The 22,307-nt window shown below is 34.3% G+C and overlaps 2 protein-coding genes across 3 annotated transcripts in view; one reads left to right on the forward strand and one right to left on the reverse strand.

Annotated features, from left to right (window-relative positions):
* The window catches only part of LOC128677584 (uncharacterized), a 29,897-nt gene extending 22,979 nt beyond the window's left edge, over positions 1-6,918 (reverse strand). The window contains exons 1-9 of the mRNA XM_053758535.2: positions 6,566-6,918; positions 6,054-6,284; positions 5,109-5,271; positions 4,359-4,540; positions 3,690-3,874; positions 2,982-3,160; positions 1,606-1,759; positions 669-943; positions 100-227 (exon numbers count right to left, since the gene is read on the reverse strand). Of these exons, the coding sequence (XP_053614510.1) occupies positions 100-227; positions 669-943; positions 1,606-1,759; positions 2,982-3,160; positions 3,690-3,874; positions 4,359-4,540; positions 5,109-5,271; positions 6,054-6,284; positions 6,566-6,602 (1,534 nt within the window). The 5' untranslated portion in view covers positions 6,603-6,918. The remainder of the gene's footprint in view (positions 1-99; positions 228-668; positions 944-1,605; positions 1,760-2,981; positions 3,161-3,689; positions 3,875-4,358; positions 4,541-5,108; positions 5,272-6,053; positions 6,285-6,565) is intronic.
* Positions 1-22,307, forward strand: part of LOC128677582 (hemicentin-2-like) — a 195,894-nt gene that overhangs the window by 97,294 nt on the left and 76,293 nt on the right. The window lies entirely within an intron of this gene.

Consider the following 22,307-nt stretch of genomic DNA (forward strand, 5'->3'; position numbering starts at 1 on the left):
TAGAAACGCACAGTGCTCAAACGGGATTCGAACCTGAGACTTTTGTAATACAAACTTCTGGACTGGACCATCAGCACTTTGAATTAAAAAGATACTTACCAAGCATAATTCCTGAGATAAGAAAAAAGGGCAATTGACAGCTCGTGCTCAGCAATATTGGGAAAGCTACGTTTCCTAGCAGAGTGCCTATACGACCCAGCATCATAATTATTGATAGAGCTAGACTCCTAGAACAGAAAAAGTATAATCTTTAATTCTTATAAAAACTTACAACTTGTCACTATTATAATCTCAATTCTACGATAAAGCACAACTTCAATAATAACATAAGACCACCTCGGTGGCGAAGTGGTAAAGTACCTCTGAACAGAGAGGTCCTGGGTTCGACCCCCGGTCATGGAAAATAATCTTATTCTGGTTGGCCCGAGTCTTGGATGTTTATGTAGATATGTATTTGTTATAAAATATAGTATCGTTGAGTTAGTATCCCATAACACAAGTCTCGAACTTACTTTGGGGCTAGCTCAATCTGTGTGATTTGTCCTAATATATTTATTTATTAACGAGAATAGGTTGAAGCCAACCAGAGCGGTAGTATCAAAACTACTTTTTTTTAACTGAACGAATAATTTGGAAATCGGAAATTATCTCCTGTAACAATATATTACCTGGTAGAAGTTGAGAAAAACTCAACAATATAAGCCTGGGTAAGACTTTTGCTTGTCTGTCCAATGCACACGTCCACAGCGAACAGGGCAACCACAGCAGTTTTCGTGTTAGCCCACCGCATACCCAAGGTTGCCCCAGAGAAGAACAAGCATCCCAACATGACCAAGGTTTTCTTCCCTATATAATTCACTAGAATGCCTGTCAGAAGTATTGGAATTAAACTCACACCACCTATAATCATGCTGTTGATGTAGGTCTCCGCTCCACTCCTTGTCTGTAGGACAATTTGATAAAGTTATTCTCATAAAATTATAATTAAATAGATGTTGCCCGGGGCTTTACTCCCGTGGGAATTTTGAGATGAAATATAGCCTATAGCAATCCTGGATAGTGTACCTTTCTAATGGTGAAAGATTTTTTAAATCGGTTCAGTAGTTTCGAAGATTATCCGCCCCAAAAATACAAACTCACAAACGCTTACCTCTTTATAATAATGATAGATCAATGTATCCCATAATAATCGGAAATCTTTGTTTCTCTCTTTCGTCCTGCGTATTATAGGTTGCATTCGGGTTTCTGATGTTATGAATATAATCATTAATTAAAACCTTAAAAACCTTAAAGAATAAATTATCAGCCGTTAAAGAAAGTTTGGAAACAAGAACATGCTAAGAGCGACTTTATTTTCTACAGTACTAGCTGTTCTTATGGCTTCGCCCGCGTAAATATCCCGCAGGAATATTTACTTATTTTTTCGGGATGATAGGTAAACCCTATGTCCTTCTCCATTACTTCAAACTACAAGAACGCAAAATTTAAAAAAATATTGGTTGAACTGATAAAGATTGAAGAGGTAAAAACCAAATCTTCGCATTTAAAATATTAGTTTTATTCATTTATAATATAGTTAGGATTAAATATTGATACTCTACTCACAGACAAACATTTTGTTTCTACAGTTGTGTTTAGTCGTCTCAACTCCAAGTCTTCTGTGTAAGTGTCCAGGACCGAACACAGATCCTGATCACCGATGTTATAATGTTCCACTATAGTAGACACTTGTGGGAACCATAGCGTTATGATGTTAGATCTGAAAAATAAAATTGTAGTACTATGCAAAACTCCAAACTATTTTTGAGTAAGGGTAGATGACAAATTTTTGTTTTGATGATTACTATACAAAGGCCCTTATTAGTATAAACATCACTGTAAAAAAATTACTGCGGTAATGACAACGCTTTCATGATAAAAAAAAAACACACATTCTTGAACCCGTTCAAACGCTCCAAGCTAAATTGACACATAGAAATTACCTCACAAGTAGGTACTATGTTAGCAGAAAAGCTATCCTATATCCAAAAAGCTATATCTATGACAGGGTGTGCCAGATTTGTCAATGAATTTTTCTTTTGTAAATGTGTGGTTTCGTAGTAATAAATTTGGTTTTTATGTGTTTGCACGTCATATTGCGCTTGCGTATAAACCTTCTTCCCCAGGTAAAGATTTGAATTTGAATAATTTCAATGCCCGATTCACCGGGCTTTTTTCTGTTGTCAACCCTATTAATTACTGTTAAAGTACTAAATAAATTATTGTACAAATATTTGGATAAGGCGTAATAGAGATACCTATTACTAAAGGGGTAATAAAACCACTAGTAGTACATAACAAACATTGCACTCTATTCACTTGTTTCAATTACTTAACAAAATAAACAACAAAACTAAATATAAAACGAAAGGATTTTATGAATATGGTTTTACGAAAATTTTCAAACTTTTCTATATTTTTTTATTGTTTTTTTTTATTTACCGGCCAGTAGTGTAGTAGATATTAATGGATATGTGTAGTGATGTTTAAAACGATGTTGTATTTTAATCTAAATGCAGGGTACCTATTTTGGACTATGTATTTTCAACAGTCACCGTTAAATATCTATTAATATGGAAAGTGCTATTTTTATAACGATTATTTTTAGTATAATATTATAAGTTTTACTCCATATTGGACAGCTGTGTACCTAAAGAAACCCATAATTCCACGCGCTTGCATTGCTTGATTTGCTTGCTTAAGCCTGGACGCTGGGTTGATTTTGTTACATAGGTTCAAATAGTTGATGACCCTATGTCAAACATAGGCTACCGCGGGTGAAGTTGTGGGCAACAACACTAAGGTAAGGCAAGCATTCAGTATCAATCGAACAATTTTTATTGTATGTATCCATTCCAAATATCTATAGTTGATCTAATAATACCTAAAATTATTAACAACTCTAATTTAGATGCAATAGAGTTAATAAACAGAATACTTACGAAGCCATAGTCATGAAGTTGATGAGGCAAATCAGAACTAAATATTGAACCAATGGTTTCCTGAACATAGGTTTTATGTTGTGTAGACCGACCACAATTTGGTGTGAGAAAGATGTATTTTTTTGTGATCCTGAAATTGCATTTTTGTCTCGTATTTCGTTTGTCCATATATCTTTGTACTGGAAAATATCGAATAAAGAATTTTATTAGAAGGCATTATTACAGTTTTCAGAAAAAAAAAATTACAATATTAAAAAAAACTTTTTTTTTTTTTTTAATAATGACACCCCGAATTTTTCATGGTTCAAATGTGCATTTCAAAAAATTAATTAGAGTCATATTTTTATTACTTTAATTTTAACTTAAATGTAACCCATATTTAAGTTACAATTTTTTCGAAAACCTTACTTCATTTTCTCTGTTTTGCCAAATAATATCAATAGAATTTATTATTATTTTGAAATCTCATATCTCTGTGTGTTGCAAGAGCCAAGAGTCGTGTAGCTGAAACGCCACGTTATTGGTGGTATGATATATGAGAAGATACTATCCCTTGATTGACTTGTACAATCAGCCCGAGAAGAAAAACAGCTGGCTCGTTGTATATTTTTTTCTTCGTTAGGACCAACATAGATGTAAAACAACGCGACGAATTGATAACCTCCTCTACTATTTTGAAGTCGGTTAATAACAAAACACGATACTCACAGGATATGTTTCAGGCGATTTTCCTGTGTTTTCTTTGTATATATTTGTAAGTACTTGTCTTGCTTTCGTATATTCTTTCTGCATCACTAAGTACTTTGGACTTTCCGGCAAATATGAATACATTAACAGGGCCAGTAGCGACCAAAATGAGACGACGTATAAGTAGAAGTTCCATGTATTTAATACTGAAACAAAATGTTTATTAACGTTCTCAATAAACCAAATTAATAACTATATTGAGTGTTTACTGGATTAGTTAAATAAAAAAAATATTTGAAAATCTATCCGCCTCAAGCTTCATCAATAATATATAAAAACAAAGAAAAAGAAAGAATCCGCTATATGCTTCGTTTGTTAAATTGAAATTGAGAAATCCCTACCTTCGGCCCAAGCAGTAGTCCTTGTACTGTGACACTGCAAACTCGTATAAATCAATAAATAAATGAATAAATCGCGACATTTGTGATCACAAGTTACTTTACAGCCAATAAACAATATAATGTGCTGTTTAATAAGTGATTTTCCAATTATCTCTGAACACTGACCCAAACACATCACGACACAGGTACAAGGACACACACATCATATATGTCAAGTCACAATATCATGCACTGAGCATGTAAACGAAAATTCCCATTGATTATAAAGTCACTCTGAAAGTCTACTTACCAATATAACCTCCAAATAAGGTGTAATTCCAATCCTGTATCAAGACAGCCCAGGATATTGCAGCTATAATGATCTGTGAGGCTGCTGCAAATGAAGATTGCAGAATTATGACGCGGTCCCTAATGTCGTTGTGGTAAAACTCTGAGGAAAATGACACTACTGCGCTGAAGGACGATGCAAACCTGGGCGGGGAATTCAAATAAGTCATTTTATAGTTTTTTTAACACAAGACAGACACAAAGTACACTATATTTCTACAATTATGCGATGAAGAAAATTTGTCCTGCCAAATGTCAAAAAAGGTGAAGTCACCCGCGAACTCGTACCCGTGGAATTAGTAGGTACTACGTACGGAGTACCTATTAATTCCATGCTCGCACCATTCACGGGAAAGTATACATGTACCTATATACTATTTTAGGGCGGGACTACATGCCACGATCTGATGAAGATCATGCAACTTTGCTCTATCCAGAAACAGAACCCGGAACACCCGGCATACATATAACAAATGCACAGACATTTTAAAATAAAATTTTAGTTTACCATAGAATTAAGAGCCTAATTGTGTAAACTGCTGGGCAAAGGCCTCTCTTCTCTCTCTCCTTCTCTCAAAGGTCTCCCTTTTCTGCTAATATATTTTTTCCGATCATACCTAAAGCTTCTTGGCAGAATGGCGTGAAATCACACTGGATCGAATAATAAAAGCAAAAAGTTCTGATTTATAAACAAAATTATAATACGACTTACAATAGTCCTTCGAAGAATTTAGAAGTGACTAAAATATTGTATGTTTGGCTGGTGCCAGATATCACTGTAAACACAAACGTGCCTGCGAAACCAAAAAGCAGGAATATCTTCCTGCCAAAAGCGTCTGTCAAAAAACCAGCGAGGACTGATGAAAATAACATTCCTGAAAAATCAATTTTACTGATAACAAAACAATTCTCATCACACCTTTAAACAAAATATGCAATGAGAGTGAGATACAATAAAATTAAAACATCGTAACTCAGTTATTTGGCTTTCACAAAATCTAGTTCCAACTTTTACAATTCTTTTAGGATGTTCATTAAATCCCAAGCATATTTTCATAGAATTTCAAGAAGTTGGTCCTCAGACCACACACACATTATCTAATGACTAAATGTAGGAAGGCGCACCTTGAGTTCCGACGCTCAACGGCTGAAGAAGAAACCAGGGAAATATTCAGATGAGAGCGAGAGAGAAATTAATAACTATTTTTAGAAATTAAACGTATTAGCCGCAGAACTCTTTTTTACATAGGGAAACACACTCAGCTTGTCTATAAATACCATATATTATCGTGTATTGCTCTAATACAATACCGAACTAGTCTCATTTAGGGTCTGTATCGCCGCTTGCTGATAAAGTGTCAGATAGCCTTTGTATAACACGTCGAACACATAGCGTTAAAATTGTATTTTGTTAGTGTTAGATTGGACTAACTGAATCACATCTGGCAGATTTATCGAACAGGTTATTTTATCTTTCAGATTAAAATGTGTTTTATAAAATGTGGTTTAAATAAACAATAGCGTTCAACATTCCATTTGGCAGTGAGACTATATTTAGAACTGTGTAATAGATACGTGATGATACTAGTATAATAATTGTATCAAATTAAAACTCACGATAAAATGATGATTAATATGCAGTCAAATTTGAACTCACCCAAGTAAGGAATAGCGTTTAAGATTCCTTTCTGCAGCAATGTCATATTTAGATCACATTCAGCACTGGGCAGTAGAAAGGAGGTAGTACTGATGACACCGACGCCACTGACGTAGCCCACAAAGGTGGCTGCCAGTAGCCTGATGTGGAAACGTCCGAACTGACAGGCTTTGAGGCAGTCGTTCACTTCTTGCATGGGCGTCTGGAGTTTTTCCTCTGGGTTAGGTTGGACTGGAAATAAACAATAAATAATTACTTATACCAAATTTCGTAAATACACATATACACATACAATACACATACTTAATACCTGATAAAATTCGGCACTGTTTCTGTCTAGTATATAAAATTTGTTTGTTGTATAATGACTGTTATGTGCCCAAATTAATGAAAAGATAATCGTCACAAACTTTCGCATTTATAATACTAGTATGATTGTTTTAATCTTGAATTATTTTTGAGAAATAACTAATAAAACGATTCAAAAAAATATATATACAAGTTTAACTCACCCGTGACATCCATTGCAGTTAAATCCACAGTACTCATTTTGTCTTTATTATACGAATAAGATAAATGCAATTATCGAAAAGAATTACACGCACATAGAACAGTAGATATCACGGCTTTAGGCTATGCCTGTAATACAAGATTCGTCACAAAATAAAACAGGTTTGTTACGTGTAGTTATATTCACAGATACAATACAAATTACATTGCCACAATATTTTACTACAATTAAAAGCACAATCAATGAATCAATTAGGACAAGACGAGATAAGACCACTAACATTAGTAGCCTAATGTTTTATATTGATGCGAATGTATATTCAGATGTTTTACCAACATTTGACGAACAAATATAGTGATACAGGTGTCTCACTACATTTGTATCTCATTTCACACACACAAGATAGGTTTAATAACTCGAATATGATTGGTCGTAGTATTTCAAGATAAAATTTAATCAAACAACATGCAAAATTCATACTATTTTCGTTATAACATTTCATAACTAAATGTTTCGACGACTGTTTTCCTTTATTTGTATTGTTACTATAATAAATTTATTGTCGAAAACAGGTTTTTCAGGTTGTCTCTCACCCTCTCGGCTCTGAAGCCCAAGATCACTACATACACAAGAAATTTTCTTTATTTTTAGATTCTAATAATATCATCTAAAAATATGACACTATTTTTAGACTGGTACTTCTAAAACATTTGCATTAAAATAGTTCTTGCTATTCAATAGTCGTGGGAGATTGTATTTAAATCTTACAGTAAAAACTTTAAGCAACAATTTCGTGTGGCAATGCTGTTGCGAATTCTGCCAAATAAGCAGTTATGCAGCAACATTAACTTAGATTAACTAACCGGAAAACGCCAGGTGCACTAGTTAAATGGTTCAAATTTGAGTGGACTACAGTTTGCACTTATAATACGTCAACGGCACAGGCTTGCCTAGCCAATGACTAATTTGTTTGTTTCTTTATAACTTTATTGTACGAACATCCATACTAATAATATCTTATCCCGACCTTTGACGACCTCGGTGGCGCAGTGGTAAAGTGCTTGCCTCTGAACCGAGAGGCCCGGGTTCGATCTCCGGTTGAGTCATGATGGAAAATGATCTTTTTATGATTGGCCCGGGTCTTGGATGTTTATCTATATATGTATTTGTTATAAAATATAGTATCGTTGAGTTTGTATCCCGTAACACAAGTCTCAAACTTACTTTGGGGCTAGCTCAATCTGTGTGATTTGTCTTAATATATCTATTTATTTATTTTATTCTACTTATCCTTCTTACAATTAACATTATAAATACGAAAGTTTGTGAGGATGTATGTGTCTATGCTTGTTATTCTTTCGCGCAAAATCTATTGCACGACTTGTTATGATTGGTACACGGGTATAATATAACCTGGAAATACACAGGGTACTTTTTTTCTCGTAATTCCCACGGGATCGAAGCCCCAAGGGATCGGCGCAGGCGCAGCTAGTATTATAAATTTGGTATCCATAGCATTAAAGACCCTCGTACGAAAATAAAATACAATGTCTGGTAGTTCTTCCTCCTGCGGATTTAAAAATTCATTCAAGGGAAAGGCTATATAATAATATATAACTGCTGATTCCTCTCATAGACAATAGGCTAATAACCTGTCACTTTTTAAAACTTCATCCATCAATAGGTAACTCTGTCCATCCCGTAAGAAGTAAACACGTAATCTGAATAACTATTAGAAACTATTAACTCGCGGAAATCGAACTCAGAACTTCAAGATCGCAGACAACCGTGACCACTTCGCCACCAAGATTTTCCACAAAAATCAATAGTTTAATTAGATCTCTGGAACTACCTTTAATGACAGATATCACTTGAAAATGATTGAGCTAAATGGGAATAATCACCGAACGTAGTTCACAAGCAGGAACTTCACAAACATTACAACGAAATGAATCATTTGTTAATGTTCCCGCCGTCATAAAGCGGTCGGCACCACCTGGGCAACTAAGCTCACGTTTTAGCCGAATGGTCGGCTAAATCGCTTTGTGCCATTTCTCGAGTCAAGCCGGGCTGTGCTGGTAGTAACTCGTATTCCTTTTAAGCTTGATAATTGGAATGTTGCGGTCGATTTTTGGGTTTCCTTACACAATTGATGAAACGGGACCTTGGAAGACCTCTCTGGCTGTCCGTTTGTCACCAGATTTTATCTCATGAACCCTGATAAGACAATAGACATTTTTATACCGATATTATAACATATACAAAAGGTAATATTACCTACAATATTTTTTACCGTATGCATGGTAGGTTGTGGAATTATATATTTTGTATTTTAGGTTATATTATTTAGTATATGGCCCAAAATACTATTTTGTTGCCGTTTTTGAAGATGTTTTGACGGTGATAATGGTACTGAACTTTATACTTGGCAAGTTTTTTTTTATTTTATTTGTTAAGATTAAGGCTTTATTTAGCGCCTATTTGAAATTAGATTAACTCTTTATTGCAACCATTCACAGGAAATACGTATGTTATTACTGTATTATAAACACTGGCGACCCGTCCTGACTACGCTCGATTAAAACCAAAATAATTTATACACCCAAACCATCCTCTCGAATCACTCTATCTATTTATAAAACCTTCATTAAAATCCGTTGCGTAATTGTAAAGACCCAAGCATATATATATAGACAAATAGACATACAGCGGAAAGCTTCAGCGGAAGACTACATAATATGTTTTCTACTATCCTTACATATTACAAAACAAAGTCCTCTACCGCATCTGTCTGTCTGTCTGTTCGCGATAAACTTAAAAACTACTGCACGGATTTTCATGTGGTTTTCACTAGTGTAATGATAAATTATTAATGCATCTAGTGGAGGTCTATTTGATAATATTTCACGGTAATTACTGCATCTGTAGCTGCAACGACCACATTCTATCGACAGGTTTGTGTAGTGTTAGCGAAAGTGCGTTACATCGATGGTCGCTGCATCAACAGGGCGCCATATCGATTGAATATTGCATCGATATGGGGTATCGAATTAATATATGACAATTTCATACAATCAGAGTTATGATATCAAAATACAATTCTCAAACTAAAATTTATATTTGATATAGGTACTTACTTATGTTATTCATAAAAAGTAATTGCATACTGTAAATTTGAGTGTGTTTTGTCCTTATCACACTTTACAATATTATCATTGATAGAACGAAGCAAAACATATTTTTGTATGAATAACAAATAGTTATAGTACATAATAGATTAGATTGCTAATTGTTACTCCCGAAGGTTGACTGGTAGAGAAGAATTTTATGATTTTACAATCTAGATGAATAAAGTTTGAATAAAGTAATCCAATGGTTCATTTTGCGTTAGTTATTTTTTATTTCTATTAATTCTTAATTTTAATTCTTATTTTATTTACGTGTTTTTTACAAAAAAAAAAAAAACATTAAAGAAAAAAAATCGGTCAACGCCGGTGGCAAGCGGTTAGGCCCGTGGAATTACGATTACGTTTGATGAAGATCAAACTTAATCACAATTCCACGCCGCGCCGGTGTGAATGAGAAACTGTGTGTTCGCAAATGATCCTATAAAGGTTCAGTTTTAACCTTTTAGAGATTCACTAGAAAAAGTATATATTTCTAAATAATGTTTTAAGATGGAAAATAGTGGAATGGAACACCACAAAACGATCCAGTCTTAAATATCCCACAAAGTCTTATCCGGCCGTGCGAAAGGTAAATCGTAGTTATAATACAAAGTAGTAGTAACAATGGGGTACAAAGACTAGGAACTGCATACAATACATCACTATTACTGCACAGTGCATACTTGGTTGCGCTCAGACTCCGTGCCAGCGGCGTATTGTTGCGTTTGGAGCCCCGGGGCTAACAAAGTTTGTAGCCCTTAAAATGCATAAAAGCTCTGTAATTATCATTTCATTGTTTTTGTTATTTCAAACCCCAGGAAAATTTATGTAAAATTGTAATACGTAAACCTTTCGTTGCTTTTGTTACAATTTTCTTAGAAGTAAAACTAATCGTATACTTAATACTAGTTGTTCGTCGCGAACTGACGCGAACGACCTCGCGAACACAATATATTTTCACAAAATTGTGAATATTTCAAACGACTTAACCGATTTTGTTACCCCGCGAACTTACACTCGTATATAGGATCTGTCAACTTAAGTTCGCGTAGTTTTAACAGTCGCGTACCTATTAATTTTCATCAAAATCAGACCAACGGTTCGAAAGTTATCGCGTTACAAACATACATACATGCAAAAAATGTATTTTTGGCCCAAGTTGATTTGTAGACCTCGTTCGCTTCGCTCGCTCGGTTACTCTCTTTAGATTTCTTTAAAAACACTCAGGTTGTTTGAATTTTGAATCAGGTACTGAGTAATTAAACTCTCATTTACGGTAAAAAATAAAAGGTAAGGAAGGAAGGTAAGAGAAGCTCGCAGCGTTTTGCCCCTCAACAGTTACCCAGGGCCATTGCTCTATAATACGTCGCAACTGGAGGTCAAAATGTAAATGGGTTGCTTACAGCGCACATTTCTTATTTATGCAGCTCAGCTCGTAACGTCGGAAAGGAGATTATGAATGCCTAGTAGTCTGTGAAACTGAATATTGTGTGTGTATGTTCTGTGCTTTGATATGTTTTTTATACGTGTGTTGTGGAGGCCGGCAGTTGTCAGCATTTGCCTCCTTTGATATTAGTAAAATAGTAACTTTGATATTAGTAAAAAAACATCAGTTAGCTTTTTTCAAAGCTAACTTTAAAATTTTCTTTCTGTCTATTTATTTATTTAGTTACCTATATGTATAAGATATTGCTATAAAAATAAAGTATCGTTGAATCAACACCCCATGACATAAGACGCGGGCTTGCTTTTTGGTTAATTCAATCTGTGTGACTTGTTCATAATATATTCACTTACTTATTTTCATATTTTATAATATAACTATCTTCTTTATAGTCGTATTCCTCATGTTAGGGTCGTGGTCATTACGTGGAATTAAACACACATACTAATAATAGAATTAATAACAACATACTTGGCATTTAGTAATGTAGTGGTTTGCCATTGCCATCTCCATTTCACACACAAGTTGATAATCAACCAGTGTGCAGGTTTCCTCACGATGTTTTCGTTCACCTGAAGCAAGTGGTGGTCGATGAAAATTACTACACAAGAGTCAGATTGGTATACAAACTCATGTGACACGACTAGGATTCGAACCTAGGACCTTTTGATACATAGGCGGGCGTCTTAACTATTACACCACCACCGCTATTATATATATATGTCTATAAGTATATGTCTATTAGCAAATAGACTTCCAGAGAATCTATCAATAAAAACTTCTTTTACAAAAATGTTATTCTTGCCGCCAGCTTTAATTGTCGTCAGAGAGATCTTATGGCATTTAACGCCTGACAAAAAACTCATGCTGTAAACCGTTGAGGAGTTCGTTCGTTTGGACCCGATCCGGGCTGCGCCATCAGGTCACGCTTATCATATTAATGCATTGTCATAGAAAATGAAGCGATGTGGGAAATTTCAACTGTGTGGGTCAAATGGAAGTAAGTGAAATCTAACTTGCAAGATTTGATTACAGACAAGAAAGTAGGTATCGCTGAATTTGCATCACATGACACATGCTTACTTTTTGGCACACACAGAATGAGTGATATTTATTTATTTATTTTATTTCAATTATAAAAATATTCTTTACATAACTGATATACTTATATATTATAACTTTACATAACTGTATAACAAATACTGAAGACACACACGGAATCTGCATCAATAGAGTGTTTGCACAAGTTTCTCAAAGGTGGGCGTCGAGTTGTTACAAGTTGAAAACTGTAACTCCGTCATGTTCTGCACCTTGCGGAGTTTACACTTTTCTTCAATATCCAACATTAATTATTTTAAAAAAATATGAGTTGATTTAACAATGTGATATGGAGATGTTAAAAAAAAAGGCTTAACAGGTAATATATATTAGGACAAATCACATAGATTGAGCTAGCTCCAAAGTAAGTTTGAGACTTGTGATATGGTATACTAACTCAACGACACTCTATTTTATAACAAATACATAGATAGATAAACATCCAAGACCCGGGCCTATAAGAAAAATATCATTTTACATCATGACCCGGCCGGAGATCGAACCCGGGACCTCTCGGTTCAGAGGCAAGCACTTAGACATAGAGAAAACGTTTATTTGTGTTGCCACAGACACTAAAAACAATAACATGTAAAGCATTAAAACAATATTGATATTACATGTACAAGGTACATACAAGCATAATTCTAAAGGAATTAGTGTGCTGCAGCACGGCAAAAAGGCCATAACTCAGTGAACTTTCTGCACATTAGCACAAAAACAATGATTTTCAGTTATTGCCGTCATTGTAGGTGCGAGCACTTTACCACTGCGCCAATAAGGTCGTCGAATGAGACTATGCGTTTATTTTGTAAAATCAACATTTTTATTTGTTTAGTAATACTTAAAATGGTAAACAATATTAATTCTTGATAATGACATAAAGTTGTTGTGTCGTATAAGTTGGCCAAGTCGCCTAAAGGCATCTGATGACTTTTACATACCGCCATCTAGTGGCAATAATATCATCTTGATAATTACACAAATTTATTGTATAATATAGTTATATAGTTATAGTTGTTTACATCAGGAATTCAATAATCGTTTATAAACATTTATTTCCCATAATGTCATATTAAATTTTCCATCACATTAATTTTTTCGTATCACCGCTATAAATTTCATGAAACATTTGTTTCACCCTTTTTTGTTCAACTGAGGATTCAAAGGCATAACGTTTTATTGATGATTACTAATGCTCCAAAGAATAAAAATACGTGTCATTGATTTTATTATATTCTTCAGATTGCAATCAGATTCATAGTTAACTCTCTCTCTGATCTCTGCATGTTGCCGTTTGCGTTCGAGGCTGTGAAGCTGCGAAGCCCGGGATCAGTGTAAAAAAAACCCTTAAATTTTTAAAGGATCGGCTATCTATAACCGGGCGCCTGCCTGACGTCAACCCTCCTTGGGAATGCTGTTGCTGCCTATCAGCTGCCTAGGCTGTGTGTCCCTTAGTCGCCTCGTACGACATCCACGGGAGGATACGGAGTAGTCCTATTTAGGGCGGAACCACTCGTCATAGAGTCATAGTTAACTCAATAATATGATATAAAAACTGATTGTCATAAAAAAATTGAGATACTTATAAATAAAAGTTAAAATGTTACAAATAAAACACAAAAAAGATCAATATAAAGTATCCCTAAATCAGTGGATAAATGCAATGTTATTAACGAAAAGGGTTTTATTTATTCTATACAACATTCGGATCCATTTCACAAAATAATGGTTTCACACATTTTTCTAACCAGATTTTTATTTTTCAGGTAAGAATGATCACAAATAACTACATCACCTAAGTTGATTAAACAATTAATTAAGGTAAAAACACTTTAATTATTTCAAAACCATTTAACTCGTTAAAAAAAAGATGAATGGCTTTTTGTGATTCTTTAATACGACATCAAGCAATAACGTTAATAGACAAATATAGTATATATAAAATATATATACTTTCATCAGCACTTGATCACAATCATGATATGTTTCAGCCATGTTTATATCTTTTGACCCTGTACTTTATTGTGTACTTACATGTTATGATAAAAAATGTTACTGATAAAAAATTATACATAATTTTATATTTAAAAAATGGTAAGCCCTTCTGGCATAATAGGGACCAACACTGTTTGAATGAGTTTCTTTCGGCATTTCTTCTCAGCAGTGGTCGTTCCGAAATGCTAGTAGTTTGTAGCTTTGGTAAACATTATTTAATTTAGAATATGACGTGAAAAAGTGCCTGTGAAGGCCTAATTTCTGAATAAATGATTTGATTTTGATTTTGATTTGACAAGAGATCAAAAAAGTTAAGTATGAATAAAAACGTTATGCTTAGAAATAATTATGCCATAATACAGTTTGCTGTATTACATTTATGTCTTCAATTTTTATGTTTTAAAATAAGATTTGACGACCTCGATGGCGCAGTGGTAAAGTGCTTGTCTCTGAACCGAGAGGACCCCGGTTCGATCCCCGGTCGGGTCATGATGGAAAATGATCTTTTTCTAATTAGCCCGGATCTTGGATGTTTATCTATATATGTATTTGTTATAAAATATAGTATCGTTGAACTAGTATCCCATTACACATGTTTCGAACTTACTTTGGGGCTAGCTCAATCTGTGTGATTTGTCCTTATATATTTATTATTATTAATTAAACTGTTTACTAATCCCAGTAATTTGAGACATAAACAATAAAACAACATGTTTCAATACAAGTAAACATACTTGTAGCTAAGTTATGTGAGCACTTTATACCAAACGTCCCTGTATATTTGAAGTTCGGGGTGCCAGCCAACCCTTCTGGTTTAGAGTTATTATTAAATTTAAACTGCTTTGAAGCTTGCTAAAGGCTGAATTATAATCAAAATATTGAACTGAGACGCCTTGACGCATTTGTGGCTATATAGGAAGACAATACTGATAGTTATTAATTTAAAAAAATTGTAAATGTTACTTATATACTTAATCGGTTTTGTCTCTTCCACTCGCTTCCGATGAAGGAAAACGTCATGAGGAAACCTGCATACTAGTTGACTGTTTAGTTTATTGATGTGTCTGCGACTACTTGCCGCTAGATCGCAGTGGGTAGTCGTAAAAGTCATGACAGATGCCTTTAGGCGACTTGAACAAATCTGGCACCAGTAACAACACAGTCTATAGGAAGAAAATAGATAAACTTTCGCGTTGTATAATTGTATACTAAAGAACAGGGTATTACACGCGCACATACTTTTTTTATTTCCCAGACAAAATTATATGTGCGCGTTTAACACCTGTTATAAATATAAATAGATGAACTATTTATCGCACCATTAACAGAAGAAATATAGTTCATGAAGTGTCATTTTAACCTCTACCACGTCCCGACTTCCTTGGATAAAACTATAATAAATTAGGTATACATCTAGATTTTCCTCAGGAATTACACTATCTAATGTTGTAAGCCATACAAAAGTCCGGCCGGTAGTTTTTGAGTTTCTTGCATTTATACATATACAGGCTGATGCGTCGACGGGACTCCTTTTTATAATATGCAAGGATTATCTGTTTGCTTAAAATAACTTTATTGCATACTAAAACACATAAATCACGCACAACGGCGGACTCATCACATAGAGGGATATCTTCCAGTCAACCGGCAGGAAAATAAATAAATAAATAATAAATATATTAGGACAAATCACACAGATTGAGCTAGCCCCAAAGTAAGTTCGAGACTTGTGTTATGGCATACTAACTCAACGATAATATATTTTATAACATATGCATATATGACCCGGGCCAATCAGAAAAAGATCATTTTCCATCATGACCCGATTGGGGATCGAACCCGGGACCTCTCTGTTCAGAGGCAAGTACTTTACCACTGCGCCACCGAGGTCGCCAAAAAGACATAGTTACAAAACACAAGGCCAAAAGAAGCAATACAATAAAAGAAAGGAATTAAAAAATTGATTGTCCTACAGTCTTTATTTCTTGTGCCGAAGGTAATACTCAAAGAATAAAATCCTGGAAGTCTACGCTATATATTATAAACCATCTATTCTTTAAGAATAATATCTCAGCAATAGACATAGTTTTCTTACGAGGTTTGGAATCCGTGAAAACTTCTCGAACATAAAATTCACGGAACCAAAACTACCAAGTTATAGTCCCCGACATTGTCGGCTTTAGAACTGCAACATGTTCTGGGTAAAAATGACCCCCCTACGGCACAACACGAGAAGGAACGAGTTAGAGCACTAATATAATTTAGATTTCCGTGTGCCGGAGTACCACTAATTCCATGCTCGTATCTTGTCTCTTTGTATGAGATGCGCCGGAATGTTTTTTCTCATTTTCCTATCGTTGCCTATATTTTACTTTATCTGTGTTCAGAACTTGCTGGTGATCCCCGTTCAACCGCAGATAAACCTTGCCATAGTCTAATTTGAAATTCAAATAGAATCTGAAAATTCTAACAATTATTCGTGATTGTGAATTCTGACAACGCTTTTTCGAGGTAAATAGAATTCTGAAGGCATTAAGAAAGTTTTTTAAATGTGCAAGTAAAGGTGATTACGTAGTGAGAGTTAGACGACTAAATTCTAAAAAGAAAAATGATTTTTTTTTAAATTTTTTTTTTAAGTGTCGTGGCTCCGTCGTTCGCCAAAACGATGATTTTGCCAACGTCAAGGTTAAGACTGACACGGAACCTAAAATATAAGAGTATATAAATATATTATACATACATATGGATATAGGGGAGAGTAAATAAAAATTAAAAGTAGATATTATTATTTTTTATAAATTTTGCTAATATAATCATAAATGGAGAGAAAACTAATGTTAATTGAAATTGCATATTTACTGGTCTTGGGACATAAAGAGAAGCAAGTCGTATAGAGATACTGAAAATTTTGAGCATTCCAAAAATATGTGAGGCAGGTGTACCCTCGTCTAGGCCGCATTCTACCTATAATAATGTCCACTAGTCAAGATACAAGCGTCAAGATATAAAAATACCAACAATACATTTTGTCAACGCAGAAAATTGGCGTGTTGTCATGGAATTAGTAGTTACTCCGTCGTGTTGTATATGAATCTTCTTTTTTCTAATCCTGTACTTTTCAGAAAATTGTCACCTATTGATTTTGAATGAAACGTACGTCAAAAAACACAAAACTTTCTAATTTTTTGATTTAATTTAAATATAATTGTATAAATCTCTAGTTCTAGCCAGTAGTTTGTAGCTTGTGAGAAATAACTATTTAAAATAAAAATGGACGTGAAAAAGTGCCTGAGAAGGTCTAATATCTGAATAAATGATTTGAATTTTGAATTTCAATTTTAAAAGTACACCGGACCTTCAAAGTCGATATTACAAAGTATGAACGGTAGAATGGACTAAAAAACGTAATTTTAATACCAAATTCAATGTTAAGAATTCAATGTGCACAAAGTCTCTTAAAGTTGGGAAGTAAGTACACAGTTTAAAACGTAGGCGCTATTGAAAGTTGATCGAATTCAAAGAGGCCTTTTGTTTTCGAAAGTTCTTTTGTAGTGTCGTTTAAATCGAGTCACTGAGAATTTCCTTTTCAATCCATACTTCCATATACTAATATTATAAATGCGAAAGTCTGTCTGTCTATTCCTCTTTCACGGCTAAACCTCTGGGCCGATTTTGATGAAACTTGGTATGCATATCATTAAAGACCCCCGTTCAAACATAGGCTATTATTTTTTGGAAATCAACCCCCAAATTAACAAACATACAGACATAAAGACAGTGAGACAGGAGGACAGTAAGAGACATTTCTAAAAAACACATGATTTGGCTTCTATTATGTATTATTATGCATGTCCATATTATACATAGGACATATTACGGAAATATAAATATAATTATGGCCCACATACAATTTACTATCTCTATACATATAATATTATGTGTAGATGATAATATATAGTGCCGTAAATTTCTGTGCAAATTTATCAGCATAAATAAATTAATACTCATTATATACCACGCACCAACCTACAAAATTTTATTAATTTTATAAAGGATTGGATGTGACCTTTCTGGCCTTATTATTGCAATGGTTTTGTGGCATTTTCTGTGCTTTAATAATATTGCTACCTACTCTTTTTTTTAATATCTAGTAATCTTAATCGATGGAAAAAATAAAACTTCAAATCTACACTAATTTCTAAAATTTGCACTACAAAAAGAAAGAGTATGTAACGGGTAACCTCCGAATTACTTAACTAATTCATGAGTAAGAAACTAAATTATTCATGAGTGACATTGGGTACTTCTTATTGAGATATTCCAACGGGAGCAAAGACCCGAGACACAGGTAGTATGGAAATAAATAGCCATTATCATTTACAGATTCCTTAGTTTTATTCTCGAGTTTTAAGAAAAAAAATCGACACTGACAGACTGCGGGCTCCGTTTTAAATTTTGACATACGGAACCCAAAAACAAATAAAAATGAAAATTTTCATTAAAAATACACCAACAGTCAAATTGTAACATGAACTTATAAAAAGTTACACGACATAATTTAAAGTTATACCGGTCCGATGTTCTAGTTTGCCAAATACAGCTCTGAAATATTTTTAAGGCTTAATTTAATCGATATCGATATCGATATAAAACTTTCAAAGTTTTGATAGCATATACTTCCTGTTTGCTATCGCTGTTTTTATGATAGGTACCCATATTTTTAAGGATTTAGTGGGTTTTTTTGGGACTCCGCTTTGAAGAATCCTCCTTGTTTCCCTGTAATTGTTACTATAGAAACATAGGTTACGAATGTGAAAAATGCATTTGGAGGGGGCATAGCTAGGCTTACCCCTCGACCGAACAAAATCTAATACATGCCTCTTCTGACTTGAGTGTGTAATAGAGTGGTAATATAACTAGGATTGCTCGGATGTCTATAGGTAGATCTAGTCGACTGGGCGATCAAATTCTTAAGATCCCTAAATCGTAACTTGGGCAAGAAAAAATATTGATCTATTTGTTCAAGTTCATTTCGATGGTTCAGTGGTATTGTAGGGCTTAATATCTTGGATCTAGACAAAAATACGCGGTTTTACATTCAAAGCGTATGCTATAAATAGATTTCTGACATAATTTATGTAGCCTCTGACTTAATTTTGCGAGGACACGACGGTTAACAGATAAGACACGACAACGGGACGGTTTTGCATAAAACCATAAACAATAGCAAGAACCGCATACGCTCAATATTCTATTGAGCCGGTTCACAGAAATATCAAAATCAATAAGGGTGACTTGCACCGAGCAACTTTGACGTTGTCTTTGACCAGCGCGTCGATGACGTTTAAAAAAAATTTAAATTCATTTTTCTGCGCAGGTTAATGTTAACGGAAAAATTTGACTGGTACAACCCACTTTATAGTGTCAAGTCACAAAGTCACAAGCCGCGTGTCCATGTCTTTGCTTTTTTTTTTTTAAAAACCTCGACGGATTTTGATGCATAAATAATTTTATCAAAACACGCCACACTAGGTTAAGAATGTCATTATTATATTTTCCTTTTAACATTTGGACATCAATTATGTATTTTTACTAACGTTTAGCTTGTTGTGGTGTTATGGATAGCAAGCTTTCAGTCAAATTGTCTATTAATAGAACGTCCTAAACCAAGAGCGGTCTATCGATCCCATACTCGTCCTTATCTGTTCACGTATGAACGGGGCAGCTACACAATTATATAGCTATTTTTGCAAACCCAGACCCAAGCAATGAGCCCGAAATTAATGTAGTGTGAAGCGGGTACGTGACACAAGTAGCGATATATGGCATTGGTCAGGCGAAAAGTGGACTGTTTCAAAAATTTTTGGGTCAAATTCAAAATTCTTTATTCGACGTAAAAAAAAAATAGGTACTTAAAAGTAAAGGTCAGTTGCACCTGTCAATTTTGACGTTAACTTTAACCTGCGTACAAAAACGTTAAGTACGCCATTTTGTCTAAATGCTGGCGGCGACGCGACGTGCAAATTTAAGAACTTCAAAGTTGACTGTTGCAACCTACTGTGAGTTGCACCAGTCGACTTTGACGTTAAGTTTAACCTGCGAAGATAAGCACAAAGTAAGCCTTTTGTGTAACCGTCGGCGATACGTAGGTTAAAGTCAATGTCAAATTTGACTGGTGCAGCTCACCCTAAGTCTACCAGATTTCCAAAGCGCAGATGAAGAAGAATTAGCGCAAGAAACTACACCAGAAACTTTTCTTAATATAATTCAAAGAGATCAATTGAACAATAATAGGGTGATACCAATACAAAGTAAAACTCAAAATCATATTGGAAAATAATAGTTATTTATTATTACAAATATGATTGAATTTATAACATCGACATTATAGACAAAACATAAAAATGTCACATCGTTCGAAAGAAAAGACCAATAAAATACATATTTGTGCTGAAACTATAAAATATTCACAAACACGACCCAGCCGGGATTGTAAAGATCTAAAAGATCGATTGATCAAAAGCGCAAAATAATAAAAATACAGAAGTAAAACCAAGGCTTACAAAATAAAACCTCATTCCGCTTGACTATTTCCCACTAGATGTCTTTAGGTAGTCGTAAAACTCGTGTAGGATGCCTTTAGGCGACTTGAATAAAAACTGACTAAAATCTCACGATGTTTTCCTTCATCGGAAGCAGGTAGGCATGAAAACTACTATATATGAGTCAGATTGGAATACAAACTCATGTGGCACGTGTAGGATTCGAATCTGGGACCTTTCGATCCACAGACGCCCGTCTTAACCAATACACCTGGTGGTGTAATTAGTAGTATAGGTACTTCTGTTAATTTTTTTATCTGTGAAAAGCCAGAGGGTTTGCTACGTATCGGAAACTACTTCAGGAGGTCATATTTCTCAGCCACTTGAATAATACATGTTTTCCGACGCTAATGTTCGCTTGAAATTTGATGAAAGTAATGTGACAGTTGTTAAAAATGATGCGGGTGTAATTTCTGCTCAAGAAGCTTAAGACATTGTGATTATTGTGAAGCTATGAAATCTTCGAAGAAAATCTATGTTGTAGGTATGTATGTGCTGTTGTTTTAATACTAACGTTGTTATACAGGGTTACTGGTATTTAACGCATACGACTTTTGTCTAAACGTAATAAATACAAAAAAAATATCTTTTCTTTAATTCTGCTACATAACGCTCCTATACTGCCTCGTGTTGCTTGGCTATTACATAGAGTTAAGATGTGTAGAATCGCAAATTAGATTGAATATTTTTTTATATGAAAATAAAAAAAAAACTTTGAATCACGAAATTCGTAGATTAAATAATAGTTGCTTGTTTTGATGCACCCAAGTATTCTTCAGTAACCCTGTATATTATCGACATATTTCTTTTATAGGTACTATCTGTATCTCCGTAAAATTATATCAGAATAAATAGTACCCTTATTACTCAAGAATAATATAGTTCGACTGGTGAAAATATTTTGGATATCGATGGAAGAACCAAAGATTACAACCTAAACAAAAACTTACAAGTATAGATTAGTGTACACATATATACGAGTAAATCCAAATGTAGGCAAAAGATTTGGTACATTTAATGGTACGCGGTCACCGCTTTCCATGGAATATAGGCACCTCCAATATTAGGTGTGACGTGCGCGAGTTGCACGCGTCAAGGCTTGGCGTTAGAAAAGCAAATTTTTGGAAAATTGTGTAAAAATAACATAAGGTAAAAATCACTTCTGCATGATGTAAGACAAAATGTGACGTTTCTCGAGGAAAAGTACCTTATGGTTAGAAGTCGCGCTGATTCATTTTTTCGTGGAGTAGGTGCTATGTAGTACCTAGGTATTAATTCCATGCATTATTAATATAGATGCGCATGGTAATAGGCTAGTTGACAAATTTTTGTTTTGATGACTATTCGAAGGCCCCATAGATAAAAGAAATGTAGGCCCTTATATTAATAGAAACACCAGTGAAAAAGTAACTGTGATAATGTCTTCGAAGATATGAC

This window comes from Plodia interpunctella, chromosome 18 (genome assembly GCF_027563975.2).
Source record: "Plodia interpunctella isolate USDA-ARS_2022_Savannah chromosome 18, ilPloInte3.2, whole genome shotgun sequence".
Lineage (NCBI taxonomy): Eukaryota > Metazoa > Arthropoda > Insecta > Lepidoptera > Pyralidae > Plodia > Plodia interpunctella.